General features: G+C 35.8%; 1 protein-coding gene across 22 annotated transcripts in view; it reads left to right on the plus strand.

Annotated features, from left to right (window-relative positions):
- Positions 1-18,628, plus strand: part of CLOCK (clock circadian regulator) — a 118,366-nt gene that overhangs the window by 59,396 nt on the left and 40,342 nt on the right. For 12 of the 22 annotated variants that reach the window (XM_024245558.3, XM_063722748.1, XM_063722756.1 and 9 more), the window contains 5 exons: positions 4,844-4,933; positions 7,471-7,530; positions 8,214-8,362; positions 11,102-11,193; positions 16,343-16,432. In XM_024245558.3, coding sequence (XP_024101326.1) covers positions 4,887-4,933; positions 7,471-7,530; positions 8,214-8,362; positions 11,102-11,193; positions 16,343-16,432 — 438 coding nt within the window. In that variant the 5' untranslated portion in view covers positions 4,844-4,886. 22 annotated transcript variants of the gene reach the window in all.

The following is an 18,628-nucleotide window of genomic DNA, read 5'->3' on the forward strand; positions in this document are numbered from 1 at the left end:
ATCCTTTTCTTAACTTTGGAACCAAGGCAGCCACCTTTTTCCTATCTTAGCAGAAGTCTGGAGATTTATTCCCTATTAAGGATAAAATAAAGGAGCCACAAACATGGCTGAGAATGGGGGTGACATGTTAAAAATAGAAGGGTTAAGAACCCAGGGTACCAGGTTTTTATACTCTTCAGGCAAGAGTTGAGAAGATACGTAATTCTTTTTTCTGAATTATAATCATCTTCAAAGAAAAGATCTAAAGATTCTGACATTGAGAATTCCCCAAAGAAATATTTCAACCTGATAGCCCTACAATAAAGTTAACAGTCAGCAAGCTGTATCACACAGAGCTTCAGTTTTTTTAGCACTTACCCTTAAATATGAGCTCATGTTCAGAGATCAGTAGACAGCTGAGGAAAAACCTCTTACGTGCAAGACAAAGGCCAAACCAAAAGGTAAAACACCAAGTTAGGCTAAATGGAGAGCAGTTAGGTGGGTGAAAATTAAACGCAAATCTTAGATAAAGGTAAGAGGGATGCTATATCCATGAAATATGAATGAGAAACAGTAAGAAATGAAATTAGAAATGAAAAACTCATTGGAAAGGTTGAAAAATAAAATCTATTGAAAGTAGAGCAAAGAGCCAAAGAAATGGAAAATGGTAGAGAAAAAATAAGAAAATTACAACTGTCCAGGATCTCCAATGTTCAAATAAGTGCTCCAGAAGGAGAGAGGGGAAATAGAGGGGAAAAACAAATAATAGAGAACAACTCAAGAAAACTCTCCAGAATTAGAGGACATGAGTTACCAGTTAGGAAAAGCCTGTTGAGTGACCAGTACAGATATAAAAACAAGCCAAAACAGGGCATATCACTGTTCAATTTTAGAAAACAAGGGAGTTTCCAGAGTGAAATAAAATAACAGGTGACATCTAAAGGATCAGTAATCAGAATGGCTTTGCACTTCTTGACACCACACTGGAAGCTAGAAGATAGTGGAGCCTTCGGCATTCAGAGGGAAGAGTGATTTTCAACCAGGTATTCAGTATCCAACTAAACTATTGATTAAGGATAGACTAATGACAGTTTTAGACTTATGAAGCCTTAAAAAACTTACCTGTCATGTCCCCTTTCTTAGGCAGTTATTGGAGGAATTACTCAACAAAAATAAAGAAGTAAACTAAAAAAGATGAAGGCATAGGATACAAGTAACAGGGAATATGACCTAACTAGAGACCCAGGGAATCACCAGGATGATGATGAATAATGATCACAAGAAGACAGCTGGTCCTCAGGTTAGTAGATAGTTTCCAGTCCCAATTAGAAACAGGTTGGAAGATTTCTAGAGATACAGCTGTGAGAAGGTGAAATTGGTAGAATGTGTAATGTGTTTGAAGAAATAGTAGATATAGACAGGGAAGAATTTGTAGTTGGTAGTAAGTTTAAACAAAACTAGGTAAACAATAAAATGGTAACTCTAGGAAAAACTGCTCAAAAGGAAAAGTAATTATAGTATACTATATGGCTCAGCTGTGAATTGGCATTTACGGAGTCATAATGATGTTAACTCCAAATATAACCACCTAACCAAAATTATGATATTGAGAAATTGGGGAAATGTGCATGTGTATGAATAAAATAGTAATGTGATGCATGTTGAGCTGGGAAGTCATATCACCAGATGACTCTGATCTCAAGTTGCTTAAGTAAAGGAGCATTTGATTCCTAGCTGTAACTTGATCCTTTATAGTTGGAGAACTTTGTTTTTTGGAATTTTTAATTTTAATTTTAATTTGTGTGGGTACCTAGTATATATATATATTTTATGGGGTACATGAGATGTTTTGATAAAGGCATGCAATATGTAATAATTACACCATGTAAAATGGGATATCATCCCCTCAAGCATTTATCCTTTGTGTTATAAACAATCCAATTATACTATTTTAGTTATTTTAAATATAACTGGTGAATTTTGGATTCCAGTAACTGCAACTGATCTTTTTGAAGACATTGCATATCATTGTGGTCTAATGTTGAACTTAAAAAATAATGAAATTTATTCTATATTAGATTATATGTTTGACATTCCACTTCAGCTTGTGTAGGGAAGTGGCATGGCATCTGTATCCTTAGACTCCACAACATGGACAAATGTGACTAGCTAGTCTCTTTCTGAATTGAAAGCGTGGGACTTGCAGTAGTCTGCAAACAAAGTATTTTGACTGTTCCACCTTACCAGTTTGTCTTGTTAAAGTTAATTTGACACCATTTTAAAAAGTTTAGGGAAATCTTCTAACGTTTGCTCTAGGGTGCATGTCTAGCCTATTTTACTTATTCCTTTCCCTTTCCCTTAAGTAAAATGTGTATGTCAGTTGGCTGAAAAGATGAAGATCTTGCGCTAGACTGTTAAGAGTTATATCTGACCGGTCATGGTGGCTCACACATGTAATCCCAGCATTTTGGGAGGCTAAGGCGGGCGGATCACCAGAGTTCAGGAGTTCGAGACCAGCCTGACCAATATGGTGAAACCCCATCTCTACTAAAAATACAAAAATTAGCTGGCTTCTGGTGGTCCGGGCCTGTAATCCCAGCTACTCAGGAGGCTGAGGCAGGAGAATCACTTGAACCTGGGAGGCAGAGGTTACAATGAGGTGAGATCACGCCACTGCACTCCAGCCTGGGCCACAGAGGGAGACCCTGTCTCAGAAAGAGAGAGCTATCTTATGTTGTTCTATTAGCTGGACGACAAATAATTTTTAGAAGAATATTGTTAACAACAATAGTAAAACAGTGTAATAAAGCATCAGCCTGTATCTTCTAAACTATGTTGGATTCACCCTTCTAGTAGTCAGCAAGGCTCTTCCTGTAGTATAACCGTTAATTCTTGGCATTGTCCAGTCCCCGCCACCATCCCCCGCCGTGTTTTTGGTAGTTTGTCTTATTTTCTACCTTTTGATAATTAAGCCATACTGATGGCTTACTGGGTGCCTTATAAGGCTCAGATCTGGCCTTTTGAACTTTTTACTGTTAACAATTCTTTTTGAATTCACTGAAATTTGCCCTATTACTTTTATACTGTTCTTCTTGTTCTAGTGATAGAATCAGCCTCAGTTCTTACCATGAAGATAAATATGTCTGTTGGACCAGAGGGATGTACTTAGGTGGTCTTTAAATTCTCTTCTACCTCTAAAATTCTGTAGTTCTGTGTTCCATCTGCTAATACTACCTCAGACACTTAAAATCACAACATTTCATCCTGGTGTTAATCCTTTTTATTTTATTATTTCTATCTTTGACTCTGCCACTCATTTTCTTTTAAAAACTCTTAGCCCTGGGTATGGTAGCAAGCACTTGTAATCCCAGCTACTCAGGAAGCTGAAGTGGCAGGATTGCTTGAGCCCAGGATTTCAAGGCAGCAGTGAGCTATGATCATGCCACAGCACTCCAGCCTGGGCAACAGAGTAAGACCCCATCTCAAAAACAAAAAGAAAAAAAAAATATTCTGAGCCCTTCACAGTTCTGCTTCTGCAGCCGTAACCATACAGGCAATGCAGCAATGTTACCAGGGTTATTCTCCTTTCCTTTCATGAAGGTGCATTTGAAAACAGTGACTGAATGTTTAGAATCTCATGTTCTTGTGATATCTTTAATCTTCTCTGGTTTAGAAATGCTCCGTTGAGCATTTCCTTTGAATCTTGAACATTATGTTGATGCTCAAAAGCTTTCAGATTTTGGAGCATTTTGGATTTCAGGTTTTCAGATTAGGGATACTCAACCTATAGAATATAGAGAGACAAATTTTAGGCTTGTGATCCAGCTTTAAAGCAGTAAGTTTTGCTTCCTTCAATTTGGGTATGAGACTCTTTATAGTAAGACTCTCCTGTACTTGACTTGCCTTTGCCAGTTTACCGCTTGTATTCTCAAACTTTATGGTCTAGTAATTAAAACTTTAAATTGTAACATCTCAGGTATTTCATAAGGAAAATGCTAAACCTCTTAGTTTCTCAAATACGATATTCTTTTGTCTCACTAAGGCCTGTGCTTTTACAAATTGCCATTCCTATCGCTTAAAATTCTTTCACCTATTACCTATTTCTGTCCTCCAGCCTGTTGCTTCTCAAACTTAAGTGGTCATACATTATCACATGGAGCCCTTGTGAAAATGTAGATTCTGGTTCATTAAGATTTTGCCTTTGAAAACAAGCTCTCAGAGGATGGTGATGCTGCCCATCCCTGCACCATATTTGCATTAAAAAAGAATTTTGACTCCCTGACAGACTTACTGTCATCAAGAATATTTCCTCTTGTTTCCCTCCTCTAATTCCCATGGGTAGACATAATTGTTCCTTGCCCAGTGATAGCATTACACAGTATATGTCTTCATTATACCTCTTATTATAATTATTTAGATATCTATCTTCCTGCTCAATTGCAAATTTTTCCTACAGGGACTGTGTCTTTCACTGTTATGTGCCCAAAGCCTGCTGTACTGTTTAGCAGAAAATAGGCTTTCAACAAATATTTATTGCTGAATAGATGGTGTTATTACAGACTATTTGTAGTTATATAGTCAAATATGTACTGAATATTGAGAATGTCCATTTTATTTTGATTGATAGTAAAGAGAAAGTTAATATGAGCCTGAATTACTTTTTTTCTTGTAGTTGTTTTTTAGGAGGGAAAAAGCCTCAAATGTACCTCAGCCCTAGGTATTTGCTTGAAAATAACGTTCTGGTCTTCAGTACAAACAAAATGTTTTGAAGTCTCTGTGATAACATATAGTATTTCTCAAGATAACTTTGTGGAAGTAAGATTTTTAGAAAACTAATGACCATTTATTTTTCTTTTCACCTAAGGAGAAGTACAAATGTCTGCTACAAGACGAAAACGTAGTATGTTATGTTGTTTACCGTAAGCTGTAGTAAAATGAGCTCGATTGTTGACAGGTATGTTTTTGAAGACTTATTTTAAGTTATATATAGTTATTTTAAAATGCACTATTAGAATAATGGTCTATATGAAATTGATAGAAGGAGTTTTATGCCTAAACATAATTACTATTGCATTCAGTTTCTGTATTAAACAAATTTAGTATAAAAAAATAAGTAAGGTATATCAGTATTTTCCAGAGGCAAAGTCAGCAGCATATGGCTTGTGTGTTTTAAATGAGTCCTGACCTGTAATTTTTAGTGATTTGGTCATAGCTTCTCTGAAGGAAATTCTGACAGTTGCAAATGTTTCCTTGGAACCTTCTAGAGTCTTTTTTCTTCTTATCTAACTTCATCCCTTCAAGCATCTTAGTATTTGTGACTGATAAGAGGTAACTATAATTAGGATTTCATTAGTTAAAATTGTAATCTTTACATCTTACTCTTGGGAAAAGGGTAAATCTCCATATTCCTTTGATTTTAATACTTGAAATTTTTGGAGGAGGGTGGAAGGGGGCAGTGAGGGTTAAAAAACTGTCGGGTACTGTGCTCACTACTTGGGTGGTGAGGTCATTGGTACACCAAACCTCAGCGACACGTAGTCTACCCACATGAAAAACCTACACATATACCCCTGAACCTAAAGTAAAAGTAGAAAAGAAAAGACTAAGTTGTCTTCGTTTTTTACATTTTAGCATCTCTTATCATAATTTAATTGGTAGCACTCTTTTTTTCTTTCTTAAGGGCACATAAAATAGTGGTAATCTTAACAGTCAATAATATCTTAAATTTGATATAATCCAACAACATTTTTAAAGCATCTACTCTGACAGCAAATGTACAGAATACTTTTTTACATGTTATTTAACCTCAATAATTCTGCAAGATTTTACAAATGAGAAAACTGTAGGTCAGAGAGGTTAAATAACTTGTTTAAAGTCACATAGCTAGTAAGATATGATCTGGAATTTTTACTTGTGTTGGTTTGTCTGACATTAAAGTTGTTAATGCGTTTATTGCACTGTTCAGTGTACTCCATCTGTTGGGGATTCTTTAAGAGTTTTGCAGCTAGACTTGTACATAGAAGTGACTTTTGACATCTAGGGACAGATTTTCTCCCTTTTTATGAGCTAGATAGTAAAGATGTATACTCCACCAGAACTTGAGATCTGAGGAGCAAGAAACTTCCTTAAAGAGGCCTGCCTGCACCATGTCAATAGCTTTGAACCGTGCCATAGTTACAGGTGGAATTAATGATAGTCTTTTTCTTGGAAAAGATATTTCTTCACTGCCTTTGATGGATAAAATATGAATTTGGCATTATGCTTTTCCCATTCTAGATAGTATGACATCTAGGGATGACATTTGTGTTTTCAGACATAAAGCAGTGATTATTAATATGGGTTCCTTATCTCTGAATGTCATGAAAGTTATTAACTCTGTCCTCGGAAAATTCATATACATATAAAAATTTTTTATAAATTTCAGGGCCTAGTGCCCACCACCATGCCCGACTAAGTTTTTGTATCTTTAGTAGAGACTGGGTTTCACCGTGTTAGCCAGGATGGTCTCGATCTCCTGACCTCATGATCCACCTGCCTCGGCCTCCCAAAGTGCTGGGATTACAGGCGTGAGCCACTGCGCCTGGCCTCATCTCCCATTTTTATACTTGTTTCTATCAACTAGAAAATGAGGCTGGGTATGGCATCTCACACCTGTAATCCCAACACTTTAGGAGGCTGAGATAGGAAGGTCATTTGAGCCCAGGAGTTCAAGACCAACCTGGTCAACATAGCAAGACCCCATCTCTACAAAAATATAAAAAAAACTAGCCAGTCATGGTGGCATGTACCTGTGGTCCCAGCTACTCAGCAGGCTGAGGCAAGAGGACTTCTTGAACCCAGGAGGTTGAGGCTGCAGTGAGCCATGTTTGTGCAACTGCACTCTAGTCTGGGCAGCAGAGTAAGACCCTGTCTCCAGAAAAAAAGGAAAAACTGTAGGAAAGCAGCTAAATGTCTTGTTCATTGCTTGCTAAACATGTCCAGAACAGAGCACATGAGTGCTAATACATATTTGTCAAATGAATTAGTAAATGAATGAAATGTATTAATATAAGTTAATGCATTACATTGTGATGTTTACGAGTAATTTGTGGTTTTAGAAAGTAAATATCTAAGAAAAAGTTTAAATTATGCTGTTATAGTTAACAAAAATAATTTTATATAATGGCAAACACTGACTTTCTATACGTTTTTACTGATTACTGAACGTTTGAAACAAGATATTTAAACTGGTTAAATTCTTGTTTAGCGTGATGTGTTCATAATATAGCTAAGTATAAATACTTCTACAATTTATGTAATAAGCTTAAAAATATAATTATTACTGAATTTTGATTTTCGAATGTTTACTAGGAAATAGATTAGTAGTTTGAATGTTATAACTCATTAACTTTACAAAAATCATAGGGCATAACTGAGTTGATTTACATGTCACTTTAGTATTGCTGTTGCTTAGTGAGTCTGCTCTTACTTTCTCTATCCGCTTTCTTTTAGAGATGACAGTAGTATTTTTGATGGGTTGGTGGAAGAAGATGACAAGGACAAAGCAAAAAGGTAGTTTGATTAGAGATATAAAATACTAAATAAATGAATACTAGATAAATATAATGGTAAATAAATAGTGAATTAATGATTTCCAAAAGCTATGTGCTTTAGGAGTTTAGATATATTAGCAAGGTGGAAGAACTTAGAATATTGGTATGTAGTTTATAAATTAAATATCTTCTGACCATTTGGAAAAGTATTATGCTTTGCTTAAACAGAAACTGAATTAGAAAATCTGACTTCAAAGCAGATAATTACAGGTATCATAAAATGATTGTTTTATAAATAATCAAGTTTATTTTTCTCAATAGCTCTTTGTTTACTGGTTACTGCTTCACATAGAATAGCATCTTTATTCGTTTAGTACATATATTTATAATAACCATGTAAGTTAACAATCACTGGAAGTATTAGATTAAATAAAAGTTGTGATTTGAATGCAGTTTTTCTTATTGGCATTTTCATAAAAACGTGTATGTCAAATGCATGATTTGTAAAATTTTCTTTAGTAATAAACTGAGCTGAAAAATTATTGCCCAAATTAACTGTATATTGTTGGTAACCTGGGAGATATTTGTTACCATCTATGTTGACAGACGTACATGCTGTGTCATGTCTAAATTAACATTGTATTAAACTACTTGTGTAATTAAATAGATTGTTTAAAAAATGCATATTTTTCATTTCATCAGAGTATCTAGAAACAAATCTGAAAAGAAACGTAGAGATCAATTTAATGTTCTTATTAAAGAACTGGGATCCATGCTTCCTGGTAATGCTAGAAAGATGGACAAATCTACTGTTCTGCAGAAAAGCATTGATTTTTTACGAAAACATAAAGGTAAATTTTTAACTTTGTAAAATGGAACAGACTCTCAAAGCATTAGTTAGAATCTTGGCAGAGATACTTAAGATTGGATGCTTCCTTGGCTTTTTTAAGAGAGAGAAATCAATTGCGTTTTAAAAGATTTCCTAATATATTCATTCTTTCATTCAACAAACATTTATTCCGTGCCTACTACATTCTAAATCCTCATAATGCAGGGTAACAGTCCTGGATTTGAAGTAAGTCAAGCCAGGGCAGACAAACATGTAAGCACATAATTACAAATATGAGTAGTGCTTGTAAACTGTTTGCAGCAAAAACACAGGAAAGAGTATGTCAGGGAGACTTTAAAAATAGTTGATTTTTCAACTGAGTCTTTTAGATTAAGGAAGACAGTGTGTCACACAAAGGGAACATGTGCAAAAGCAGAGAGTTCATTGTCACTGAAGCATGTTTGTGTTGGAAAATTATGGGTGTATTTGAAAGAAAGGAAAAAGCTAGATAGTATAAAGTTCTCGTGTCATTTTAAAAGGTTTCAATGTATATCTAGTAAATCAATACTATAAAATAAAATATTTGTTAATAGAAGAAAATCATCTTGACAAATGAGTCATGGAAAGAAAATTTAAAGAATATTAAATATTTTGGTAACAGATAATAGATTTAAAAAAAACCTGTAAAAGGAAATTTCCTTTTTCAAATGCGAATGAAACTGTAAAGCTCAGGACAGTTAGTAATTAGTGCCTCTGTTTTACTTCTGCCTAGCTCAGTTGGTAATGCCTTACCGGACTGGTTTATGCTCCACCACTCGTTGAAACTGTTTTTGTTAATTTCACTAATGACATTACCTTCCTATCCCTCAATAAAGCAATAGTTTTTTCTTATACTGCATCTTCTTCTGCATCTGTACAGCACTGGAAATTTTTATCCCTCCTCCCTTGGCTTCCCTTATATTGTACTTTCTCCTCCCCCTTTCTAACTGAAACTAACTTCTTTCCTCTCTTTCTACCCTCTAAATGTGACATTCCTAAGTCTTATCCTTGTTCTCTTGCTTTCTGTACACTCTTTCTCTTGCTTCATTCCATAGCTTCAGCTATTGTGTCTCTATTAAACTACCAGATTTCTATTTTTAGATGCAAACATTTATCCATGTATTTCCAGATAACTTCTAGACTTTCTTTTGCATGTCCTCAAACTCAGTGCATCTAAAATTGAATTTATTTTCATTTTGTCAAGTTACCTCTTTCTCTTAACTTGCCTTTTTTCATTTTTATACCACCATCCTTTTAGTCACCTAAGACTTAAACCTGAAAAAATTTTAGGATTTTTTTCAGCTTCCTTAGCACCGTATCACAGTTGCCAAATTCTGTTGATTCTTTTGTAAATGTGTCAATATTTATTGCCACCGCTATTATTACATTTTACCTCTACAAATAGTATCTCACTAACCTCAGTGCCTGTTGTTAAATGGCACACTCATTGAAACCAGTCCAAAGGTACTAGGAGTTCAATAAATGGTTGTTGAATGAAATGAAATGCATATATTTCCCCCTGACAATAGAGGATGAATTTTGGGATTAGGTAATTTTTTTTTTCAAAATCAGATATGTAATTCTCACAAAAATAGTATTTCTGTTAAGGTAAAAGGATTTTATATACATATCATCCTAAAATAGGCCTGTGTTTAATGAAACTTGATTGGATTTGTTTGTGGATTTAAATTCTTTTCCCAAATATATATAATTGATGTGAATTTGAAAAGCACAACTATATTCCACACATTTAGTAGCTCTACTTCTTAGTTACTCTTCATATTCCACTACAGGCATTTCTAATATGCTAACTTTTGATGAGGGACAGTATGCTGTATTTCTCTATCTGATGATAAAATCAGAATTTAGTTTATACTTCTTACTACAAAGTAGAGTATATTTTGTAGAATATAGTCTATGACATAGATTTTTATTCTGCCTGCTTGTTTTAATATGTCTACATTTAAAAATAGAAAAACATTTGTTACTAGGTTTCATCATTTATGAATAGCTTTTTCATAACTAAATCTATTAGAAGTATGTAGTAAAATAAAATAGTAATAATTGTGACAAACATATGTCCCACAGCAGGGATCTCCAAATTTTTGACCAGCTCTCTACTATTGTACAAAGAGGACACTAAGAAAAATCACTGTGGGAATATTACTGTAGTAAAGTTTTTGCATAAAATGTTAATTTAGTCTCTTTAATTAATTAAGATAGAGCACTTAAGATTGGGAAGAAGCTTTTTGCCCAGCAGTAGGCAGGCCTAAGGCCTTCTTTGTTGAAAGCAAACCTAGTGACCTCTTTGGCCTTTTTCAGCTAATTTCCCTAGTGCTGCTCTAGACATTGCTATTTGAATGGCAAGGGAAGGAAAAGGAAAAAAAGAATTTCTTCAGAATTCTTGGAGCAAAAATCTTCTTTGGTCATTGTGTCAAATAGGAAGCAATCGCAAGCCCATCCGCAACATAGCCATCAGAGCACCAAGAGAAAAACTGAAGAGACTGGTATTACCAAGAGACCAAATCCAAGGAGATAACTTGCCATGTTATCTCAAATATTTCATCATACCAAAACCTGGACCTCTTGATATCTACCCAATAAATGTTAATGCCTATGGTTGTCATCTTTAATTAGAATGGGAAGAGACAAGACAACTTGTAGGGCTTTTGTACTCCTCCGGTGGTTGGAGTATGCCACTAATATGTCAATCTGTTTACAGAAATCACTGCACAGTCAGATGCTAGTGAAATTCGACAGGACTGGAAACCTACATTCCTTAGTAATGAAGAGTTTACACAATTAATGTTAGAGGTATGTCCAGATTTAATTTTTGAAAGTTTTATTTTCCTCAAAAAAGAAATCACAGGGTGACTTAATATACAGGTGTACCTTGGTGATATTGCAAGTTGAGTTCCAGACCACTGCAATAAAGCTAGTATTTCAATAAAATGAGTCACATGAATTGTTTTGTTTCCCTGTAGTCTATTAGGTGTGTAATAGCGTTATATAAAAAATACTGATCATACCGAAATTTAAAAATACTTTATTGCTAAAAAATGCTAACAATCATCTGAGCCTTCAGTGAGTCTTAATCTTTTTGCTGGTGGAAGGTATTGCCTCAGTGTCAGTGGCTACTAACTGATTAGGGTGGTGATTGCTGAAGGTTGGGGTGGCTATGGCAATTTCTTAAAATGAGTCAGCAATGAAGTTTGCTACATCAATTCACTCTTCCTTTCAAGAAGATTTCTCTGTAACGTGCAATGCTGTTTGATAGCATTTTACCCAGAGTAGAACTTCTTTCAAAATTAGTCAGTACTCTCAAACCCTGCTGCTGCTCTATCAACTAAATTTATGTAATATTCTGTATCCTTTGCTGTCATGTCAACAGTATTCACATCTTCTTCAGAAGTAGAGTTGATCTCAAGAAATCACTTTCTTTACTCATCAGTGGAGCAACTCCTCATCAGTTCAGGTTTATTAGCAGATCACAGCAGTCAGTCACATCTTCAGAATCCACTTTTAATTCTAATTCTCTTGCTGTTTCCACCACATCTGCAGTTACTTCGTTCACTGACACCTTGAACCCCTCAAAAGTTATCCACAAGGGTTAGAATCAACTTCTTCTTAACTCTTGGTAATGTTGATATTTTGACCTTCTCCCATGAATCACAAATCTTCTCATGCCATCTAGAAGGGTGAATTCTTTCCAGAAGGTTTTCAGTTGACTTTGCCCAGATCCATCACAGGAATCACTGTCTATGGGAGCTGTAGCCTTATGAAGTGTATTTCTTAAATAAGACTTGAAAGTCAAAATTATTCCTTGACCCATGGGCTGCAGAATGGATGTTGTGTTAGCAGGCATGAAAACATTAATCTCCTTGTACATCTCCATCAGCACTCTTGGGCAACCAAGTACGTTGTCAGCGAGCAATAGTATTTTGAAAGAAATCTGTTTTTCTGACCAGTAGGTCTCAACAGTGGGCTTTAAATATTCAGTAAGCCATGTTGTCAACGGATGTGCTGTCATCAGATGTCCTGTCATCCAGGGTTTGTTGCTGTATTTATAGGGCATACTTCTTAAGGGCTTTGGAACTTTCAGAATGGCAAATGAACATTGGCTTCAACTTAAAAGTCACCAGCTGCATTTGCCCCTGACAAGAGAGTTAGCTTGTCTTTTCAAGCTTTGAAGCCAGCTTTGGCTTCTCTTTTCTAACTATGAAAGCTCTAGATGGCATGTTCTCCCAATAGAAGGCTGTTTGATCTGCACTGAAACTCTGGTATCTAGTGTAGCGACCTTCATCAATGACCTTACCTAGGTCTCCCGGATCACTTGCTGTAGCTTCTACATCAGCACTTGCTGCTTCACCTTGCACTTTTATGTTATGGAGATGGCCTCTTTCCTTATATCTCATGAACCTACCTCTGTTCTCTTTGAACTTTTCTTCTGTAGTTTCCTTACCTCTCTCTGCCTTCACAGAATTGAAGAGCATTAAGGCCTTGCTCTGGATTAGTCTTTGGCTTAAGGGGATATTGTGGCTGGTTTGATCTTCTGTACAGACCACTCAAACTTTCTCCATATCAGGAATAAGGCTGTTTCACTTTCTTATCATGCATGTGTTCACTAAAACTTTTCTTTTTCATTCACAACTTTGCTACTTGTTTGGTTGCAAGAGGTCTAGCTTTTGGCCTGTCTCAGTTTTCGACATGCCTTCCTCACTAAGCTTAATCACATCTAGCTTTTGATTTAAAGTCAGAGATGAGGGACTCTTCCTTTCACTTGAATACTTAAAGGCCATTGTAAAGTTATTAATTGGCCTAATTTCAATATTGTTGTATGTCTCAGGGAATGGGGAGCTCCAAGGAGAGGGAGAGGGATGGGGGAATGGCCAGTGAGTTGGTGGAGCAGTCAGAGCACACACAACATTTAAATTCGCCACCTTATGTGGGCGAATCACCATTACAGATATAATAATAATGGAAAAAGTTTGAAATATTGCAAGAATTACCAAAATGTGACACGAGACACAAAGTGAACACGTACTATTAAAAAAAATGATGCTGATACACTTGCTTGACCCAGGGTTGCTACAAACCTTCACTTTGTGAAAAAACGAAAAGCAAAACAAAACCCAGTAACTGAAGTTCAATAAAGTGAAGCACAATAAAACAAGGTATGCCTGTATAAATAGATTATGGCCATGTCTCAAGTCTGAAGCAAGGTAGAGTATTTTGCAAATTGAGTTATTTTTCTGTTTATATTTTAGATGGGACAATTAATTGTGTGATTAATTCTTTATGTATTCAACAGAAATGTTACCCTACGAAAATTTGTTAGAGTATAAATATAAACATTTAAACCTGTACTTTAAATCAGAAAAATAAGTGAATAATTTTTATATATTAACTCACTGAATCCTTTATGAAGTAAACTCTAGTATCTATGTGTCATAATAGCTGGTATTATGAAGTAGACAATAGTATCTGTTTCTTGCTTTCAGATGGGGAAATTGAGGAACACTTGTCTTCTTTTTTTTTTTTTTTTTTTTTTTTGGAGACGGAGTCTTGCTTAGTCGCCCAGGCTGGAGTGCAGTGGCACAATCTGCCCACTGCAACCTCTGCCTCCCAGATTCAAGTGATTCTCCCGCTTTAACCTCCCAAGTAACTGGGATTACAGGCATGTGTCACCACGCCCAGCTAATTTTTTTATTTTTAGTAGAGACGAGCTTTCACCATGTTTGTCAGGCTGGTCTGAAACTCGACCTCAGGTGATCCACCAGCCTTGGCCTCCCAAAATGCTGGGATTACAGGTGTGAGCCTGGCGAACAGTTGTCTACTTTTGACCCTATTATGAAATAATAATACTGGCATTATTGTACTAAAGGGTTTAAAAACATAATTCATGAGTTTGCTCGAATGACAAGATTTCTAGTGCTATGTTAGCGAAGACTGGGTTTGCTTGAGCCATTCTAGAAGATAGGCATCTACTCAAAATAAGTTCTTTGTGATATCCAGATCTCTTTCCCAAAAGAAGGGGACATGGGGGAGGGTACCATTTTCTATATATTCGTCAATTACATAGAGTTAGGAAAGGTTACTCTAACTCCCAGCTCTATAAATTACATACTGCAAGTATTTTTACTTGTACTACACTAGTGCTGCAGATACAAGGATTAATAAGATATACATGGTTCCTATCAGAGGTCACTATCCTTTTCGAGAGCCATTTAAGTAAACGAGAAATTAGAATTTAGTATGTTAGCCATTTTAATAGAAGAATCCCTCTTATAGTATCTTTTCTGCTGTGTATCTTCTACTTCTTCTCCACTGGATCTTCCTTTCCCTTAGACTACAAATATACTTGCTCTTTTTCCAAATGCCTTCTCTTGATACTTCACCCCCTTAGAACTGTTTGCCTTTTTCTTCCCTTCTAAAGTTCATGAATGAGTGACTAGTAATAGCCTTCTGATTTTGTACTCATTTTTAAACTCATTGTAGTCTGACTTGCCTTCCTGTTAACATAACTTTTTGAAAATCACCAAAATTCATTTCTCATTTTCTTATTCTTTATCTCATTTTATACCAAACCATTCCTCTCCTCTTCACTTTGTCATCCTCTCTTCCATTGATTCCTTGATGACAGTGTATTCTGTCTTCTCTATCATTTTCTTTTTTGTAATTTTAATTTTTATTACTATTTTGAGACAGGATCTCACTCTGTTGCTCAGGCTGGAGTGCAGTGACATGATCGTGGCTCATTGCAGCCTCAACTTCCTGGGATCAAGTGATCTCGCCTCAGCTTCCCAAGCAGCTGGGACCATCAGCATGTACCACCACACTTGGCTGATTTTGAATTTTTTTTCAGAGACAGGGTTTCACCATGTTGCTCAGGCTGGTCTCAAACTCCTGGGTTCAAGTGATCTTCCCGCCTTGGCGTCCCAAATTGCTACCATCACAGGCGTAAGCCACTGCACCCAGCCTTCTCTGTAATTTTCTCTGGCCTTTTTCTCTTCCTCATCCCTTATATGTAGATAATTCTTCCAGGATTTGTCTTTTGTAGATCTCATTTCTTCAGCTGTCACTTCTGTGCCTAGGATTCTCAAATGAAAATACATTGTAGTGTATAAAATACAAAATTGCTTTTTTATTAAGTCTTGTACTCCCTGCTCTGACTTCTCTTCTGAAATCGAACTTCACATTTCTCAATGCTTGCTCAAAGTACTTTCTTTATTCCTAATACTACTGATTTCATTCAGATTCCCATTAAGTTCCTTAATTATTCCAAAAGCCACTATGATTTTCCTAACTGAATTTTCTTTTCCCTCTAAATCCATTTTATACCCTGCTTCCACACTAGTCTTATTGAAGCACAGCCCCCTTCCCTAAAATCTTCTGTTGGCTTACCATTGTATACAGAATAAAATTCTTATGTCTTAACCTTATATTCAAAGCCTTTTATGATATGAACTCAGCCTAATTTTTCACCTTAATTTCCTGCTACTGCCTTTTACTTTATTCTTCATATATCTCCTTAAACTTCAAATGTACACCTCTGTGTTAACATATCCATGATAATAACAAAGTGTTCCTTTGTGTGCCTACAAAACATTGTTGATGTCTTGTATGCTTTGGAGACATTAGCATCTTCAAATAAGCCATAATACTGTATATACATGGTTGGATCATGTAATATACCTAGTGATGAAGGTGGAACATTGTCTCTATCTTTTAGAGACCAGTTGTCCAATAGATGGCCAGAGAGAGACTTTTTTTCTCCAGAAGCATTTAAAAATGAACAAAGATACATACCAAGGTATTGTAAAGGGGGAAAGCTAGTATTAAATTTTGACAGAACTTTGGATATTTCCATATTAAATCCTTTGTCATTTATCTCAGATTTTTATTTCTGTCCTGCAAAATACTTTTTTCTTTTCATTTAACATATCATTATGTTTAATTTCAGGCTCTTGATGGTTTTTTTTTAGCAATCATGACAGATGGAAGCATAATATATGTGTCTGAGAGTGTAACTTCATTACTTGAACATTTACCAGTAAGTATAAAGATTCTACAATCTACTTCTTATTAAAATGCCTATTTTAAATATTCTAAAGCACTGGGAAGTGGACTTTGAGAGCAATGTACAACAGTCATTAAAGGGGTAGGGATCAGAGCTCTAAGTATGTCTTTGTTTTAGCATGTATTTTCTCAGCTCAGTCATAACTAATCTGTACTAACTTAATATTCAACTATAGTTATGCATCACTAAATAACGGGAATATGTTCTGAGGCACTTTTGTCACTGTGTGAACATCATAGAGTATACTTATAAAAACCTAGATGTATAACCTACTACCCTCTTAGGCTATATGGTGTATATAGCCTGTTGCTCTTAGACTACAACCTGTACAGCATGCCGCTGTACTGAATACTATAGGCAGTTGTAACACAGTATTTATATGTTTAAAAATACCTAAACATAGAAAAGGTACAATAAAAAATACAGTCTCAAAGGTAAAAAAATGGTATACCTGTACAGGGCACTCACCAAGAATGAAACTTGCAGGACTGGAAGTTGCTTTGGGTGAGTCAATGAGTGAGTGATAAGTGAATGTGAAGGACTAAGACAGTACTGCACACCTTTATAGACTTTATAAACACTGTACACTTAGGCTACTTTATATAAAAATGTTTTCTTCAATAATAAATTAGCCTTAGCTTATTATAACTTTTTTACTCTTGTAGTAACACTTAGCTTAACACTTTGGGAAGCCAAGGCTGGCAGATTGCTTGAGCTCAGGCGTTTGAGACCAGCCTGGGCAACATGGTGAAACCCTGTCTTTAAAAAAACATAAAAATTAGCCGAGTGTCCTGGTATGCGCCTGTGGTCCCAGTTAATCCAGAGGCTCTAGTAGGAGGATTGCATTGAGCCTAGGAGGCCAAGGCTACAGTGGGCCGTGATAGTGCCACTGCACTCCAGCCTGGGTGACAGAGCAAGACCCTGCCTCAGAAACACAAATGCATCATACAGCTGTACAAAAATATTTCCTTTCTTTATGTCTTTATTTCAAAAGCTTTTTTCTATTTAAAAAACTTTTTTTAACTTTTTAAACATTTGTAAAACTAAGACACAAACATACACACATTAGCCTAGGCCTACACGGGGTCAGGATCATCAACATCACTGTCCTCCACATCCTGTCCCATTGGAGCGTCTTCAGGAGAAACAATAGGCATGGAGTCATCTCCTATAATAACAGTGCCCTTTTGAAATACCTCCTAAAGGACCAGCCTGAGGCTGTTTTAGAGTTAACTTAAAAATATATATATATATAAGTCTGGGCGTGGTGGCTAATGCCTGTAATCCCTGCACTTTGGGAGGCCGAGGCATGCAGATCACCTGAGGTTGAGAGTTTGAGACCAGCCTGACCAACATGGAGAAACCCTGTCTCTACTAAAAATACAAAATTAGCCGGGCGTGGTGGTACATGCCTGTAGAATCGCTTGAACCTGGGAGGCAGAGGTTGCGGTGAGCCGAGATCGAGCCATTGCACTCCAGCCTGGGCAACAAGAGCGAAACTCCATCTCAAAAAAAAATGTAAATAGAGAATACTCTAAAACATTAGAAGTATAGTAAATACATAAACTAGTAAGATGATTGTTTATTATCATGTACATGTGTACTGTATATAATTTTATGTGCTAAACTTTTATATGATTGGTGGCACAGTAGGTTTGTTTACACAAGCATCACCACAAACACAAGTGCAAAGGATGACCAATGAATTGATCTATGACATTACAACAGATATGACATCACTAGACAGTAGGAATGTTTCAGCTCCACTGTAATCTTAGGGCCACCTGTGGTCATATATGCAGTCCATTGTTGATCGAAACATTGTTATGCAGTGCAAGGTCGTACCACTTTATCTGACCTCTCTTCTTCCTGTCTTCTTTATTCTAATGCTAACTTTTTAGTGTTTCCATTTTAATCAGCCTGTTGAAAATGTTAAATCACTGAGAATGTCTTGAGAATAACTAAATTTCTGCTGAGATACTTGTTGCAATTTTTCTCAATAGAAATATTTTTCTCAATAGAATTACTTATAAAAAACACTCTAAAAATAGAAGATACAGAACTTTTTATGCTGTGTGACTTTCAACTGATAATGTCATATTGGCCATATTTTAATTCATTATCTATATGACCAAAAGGGTGGAGTATTAGAAAAGTGTATTTTGTTTC

This window comes from Pongo abelii, chromosome 3 (assembly GCF_028885655.2).
Source record: "Pongo abelii isolate AG06213 chromosome 3, NHGRI_mPonAbe1-v2.0_pri, whole genome shotgun sequence".
Lineage (NCBI taxonomy): Eukaryota > Metazoa > Chordata > Mammalia > Primates > Hominidae > Pongo > Pongo abelii.